This window comes from Ahaetulla prasina, chromosome 5 (assembly GCF_028640845.1).
Source record: "Ahaetulla prasina isolate Xishuangbanna chromosome 5, ASM2864084v1, whole genome shotgun sequence".
In the NCBI taxonomy this organism is placed as follows: Eukaryota; Metazoa; Chordata; class Lepidosauria; order Squamata; family Colubridae; genus Ahaetulla; species Ahaetulla prasina.
In genome coordinates, this window is record NC_080543.1 from 120770681 (window position 1) to 120774026 (window position 3346).

Sequence of the window (3346 nt, forward strand, 5' to 3'; positions counted from 1 at the left end):
CTTGGGAACCACGGGTCGACATCAGTTGCCTTGGCCTTTGTCCTCTCTGCGGACTCCTGGGCTGCTTCGACGTGAACTCGGCTATGCAACTCAGGGGGCGGGGAGGAGAAGGAGGAGGTGGAGGAGGAGGAGGAGGAGGAGGAGGGGGCAAGGGAGGCAGAGCGCAGGAAGGAGGAGGGGAGAGACCAGGCCAGTCCATCAAAACTGGAGGCGCAAGTTCTCGCGAGAGGGAGAACCGGTCGGGAGCCCCGGGATGTGGGCTCAGGTGGAAGCAGAGCGCATCTCCTGCCAGCCCGGGGGTAGAGCAGGCAGAAGAGTCGAGCGGCCCGGGTTGCAGGAAGGCTCGCCCTGCGCGCTCCCGGGGAGCTGCCAGCCTCAGTAGCCTCGGATGTGCTGCTGCGGCGGCGGGGGCGGCAGCCTGGCTGTGCTCGGCGCACAGAGAGCCCTTTCGCCCGGCGCGCTGGTGGCGCTAGGCACGGATCTCCTCCTGGTCGCCGTTTCCCTCTTGCTCTCCACCCGCCGAGCCGCCACGATGATGTCCATGAACAGCAAGCAGCCCCACTTCGCCATGCATCCGACTTTGCCGGAGCACAAGTACCCTTCGCTTCACTCCAGCTCGGAAGCCATCCGGAGAGCATGTCTCCCAACTCCGCCGGTAAGAAAACCAGCCGGACTTTTTTTTTACCCGGGTTGCCCGGTTCTTATTCTCTCGCTTCCCCTGCACAACCCCGAGCCCGGCGTTCTCGGTCGCTCCCGGCCCCTGCCGCACAGTGGGTGCCTTCCTGGCTTCAGCCGCAGCGGCTGCCTCGTGGCTTTCAGCCACCGCCTCCGCCCTTCTGGAGGGTTCCTGCCCCTGAATTTTCCCCCTTGCTTTCTTTCTTTCTTTTCTTTTTTTTTGGCGGGGTCTCCTTCGAAATTGACCCGGCAAGCAAGGCCGAGGGAGCCACCCGAGCCGAAAGCGGCGCAGCCAGACAGTCTCCTCCGGCACCTTCGCTTTCGCCCGTTCTTGCTCTCCCTTCCCGGCTCGCTGGCTCACGGCGGGCTCCCTCGATTTCCCCCGCGGTGAAAAAAAAAAGGGGGGGGGAAACTTCTTCGCTCTTCTGTGGCTTAACCAACTTGCCTGTTCTCTCTCTCTCTCTCTCTCCCTCTTTACTGCCTCCCGGTCCTCACTTTCCGTCCTCTCCTTCCCGCTCCTCCGCGCCTCTCTCTCTTTTCACTTCACCGTGCGCTCTCGGGTGGCCCTTTCCTATTCATTTTCCCGTGGCCGTGGAATCTTTTTTTTCTGCCGCTCATCCCACACGCCTCTGCTCCATCCCGTCTTCTCCTGCACCCCTCTGTCCCCTTCCGCCTCTCTTTTACGCCTTTCATCCGTCCTTTTCTCCTATCGCGGCGAAACAACTTTTCCCTTGAATTCCTTTGCCACGCCGTCCTGCACCCGAACCTTTTCCCTGTCTTTTTTGGTTAACGCTTCACGGCGGATTCCTTCCTTCCTTCCTTCCTTCCTTCCTTCCTTCCTTCCTTCCTTCCTTCCTTTCCTTCTCGGGGATGCCTTCCTCTTCCCCCACCGTGGCCCCCTTTTTTCCCCCCTCTCCCTCGCTGCCCCGTTTCTCTTTGTCGGTTGCAGCTGCAGGGCAATCTCTTTGCCACCCTGGACGAGACGTTGCTGGCGCGGGCAGAGGCTCTAGCCGCCGTGGACATCGCCGTCTCGCAGGGCAAAAGCCACCCTTTCAAGCCGGACGCCACCTACCACACCATGAACAGCGTGCCCTGCACCTCCACCTCCACGGTGCCCTTGGGCCACCATCACCACCATCACCATCACCACCACCAGGCGCTGGAACCGGGCGACTTGCTGGAGCACATCACCTCACCTTCGCTGGCGCTCATGTCCGGCGGCGGGGCGCACGAGGGGGCGGCCGGCGGTGGCGCAGGCGGCGGCGGCGGCGGCGGCGGTGGAGGAGGAGGGCTGATCTCCACGTCCTCCCACCCGCACTCGCACTCGCACATGCACGGCTTGAGCCACCTGGCGCACCCGGCGGCCGCTGCGGCGATGAACATGCCTTCGGGCCTGCCGCACCCGGGGCTGGTGGCGGCGGCTCACCACGGGGGCGCCGCCGGGCAAGCCGCCGCGGCCGCGGCCGCAGCTGCAGGAGCCGCCGGGCTGGCTTCCATCTGCGACTCGGACACGGACCCACGCGAGCTGGAGGCCTTCGCGGAGCGGTTCAAACAGCGGCGGATCAAGCTGGGCGTGACGCAGGCCGACGTGGGCTCGGCGCTAGCCAACCTCAAGATCCCCGGCGTGGGCTCGCTGAGCCAGAGTACCATCTGCCGCTTCGAGTCGCTCACGCTCTCGCACAACAACATGATCGCGCTCAAGCCCATCCTGCAGGCGTGGCTGGAGGAAGCCGAGGGGGCCCAGCGCGAGAAAATGAACAAGCCGGAGCTTTTCAACGGCGGCGAGAAGAAGCGCAAGCGGACTTCCATCGCTGCGCCGGAGAAGCGCTCCCTCGAGGCTTACTTCGCCGTCCAGCCGCGACCCTCCTCGGAGAAGATTGCCGCCATCGCCGAGAAATTGGACCTCAAAAAGAACGTGGTGCGAGTTTGGTTTTGCAACCAGAGACAGAAGCAAAAACGCATGAAATTCTCCGCCACCTACTAAAACCGGGCGTTATTTAACGCGGGGCTTGGTTGGACGCCCGGAGACGGACCCATAAACTGAAACATTGGAGTGGAAAGAGAGAGGAAAGTGAGAGAGACAGACAAACACACACACACACACACACACACACACACAAACCGAGCAGTCTCCCTCTCGGAATCCACCCACGCAAACTGACCTTGACCCCCGAGAAAGGACCCGCGCACAGCCCCCGCGAGACCTTGGCAGCCTGGGGAGGGGGGAGGGCGGAGACTTTGGGGCAGGGGGAGGGGACACCGAGGGGCGAGGGCTGCGCGGAGGGGGAGCGGCTGAAGTTTGGGAAGCCAACGGACTTCTCCTTTGGACTAAAGACTCTTTGGGGGGGGGGATAATAATAATAATAATAATAATAATAGTCGCTGGGGGACCAGGGACCTAGCGAAGCTCAGAGAGACGCTGCGGAGAATCCCGAGCCGAGGGCCGGTTCCGTCTCTCTCTTTCTTTACCTTTTTGCAGATTTGGAAAAGGAAAAAAGGGGATTTGGGAGGGGGTGAGCGACGGGCCGGGAAGGTCGGGCCGAAGACAGAGAAGAGTTCATTTCTTGGGGTCGGATCCCTCTTGGAAAGCGAGGGCGAATTTGCAGCAGAAACACACCTAACACACACGCACAAACAAACGCACGCACACACAAGTATTGTAGACGAAACC

General features: G+C 62.1%; 1 protein-coding gene across 2 annotated transcripts; it reads left to right on the forward strand.

Annotated features, from left to right (window-relative positions):
• The first annotated feature begins 532 nt into the window (after positions 1-532).
• POU4F1 (POU class 4 homeobox 1) lies at positions 533-2659 on the forward strand. 2 transcript variants are annotated; one of them, XM_058186050.1, is made up of 3 exons: positions 533-655; positions 1625-2066; positions 2151-2659. In XM_058186050.1, exons 1-3 carry the CDS (start codon positions 533-535, stop codon positions 2657-2659), a joined length of 1074 nt encoding a protein of 357 aa, XP_058042033.1. The 2 variants fall into 2 exon arrangements, with proteins under 2 accessions (XP_058042033.1, XP_058042032.1); XM_058186049.1 differs by having other exon boundaries at positions 1625-2659.
• The last annotated feature ends 687 nt before the right edge of the window (positions 2660-3346 follow it).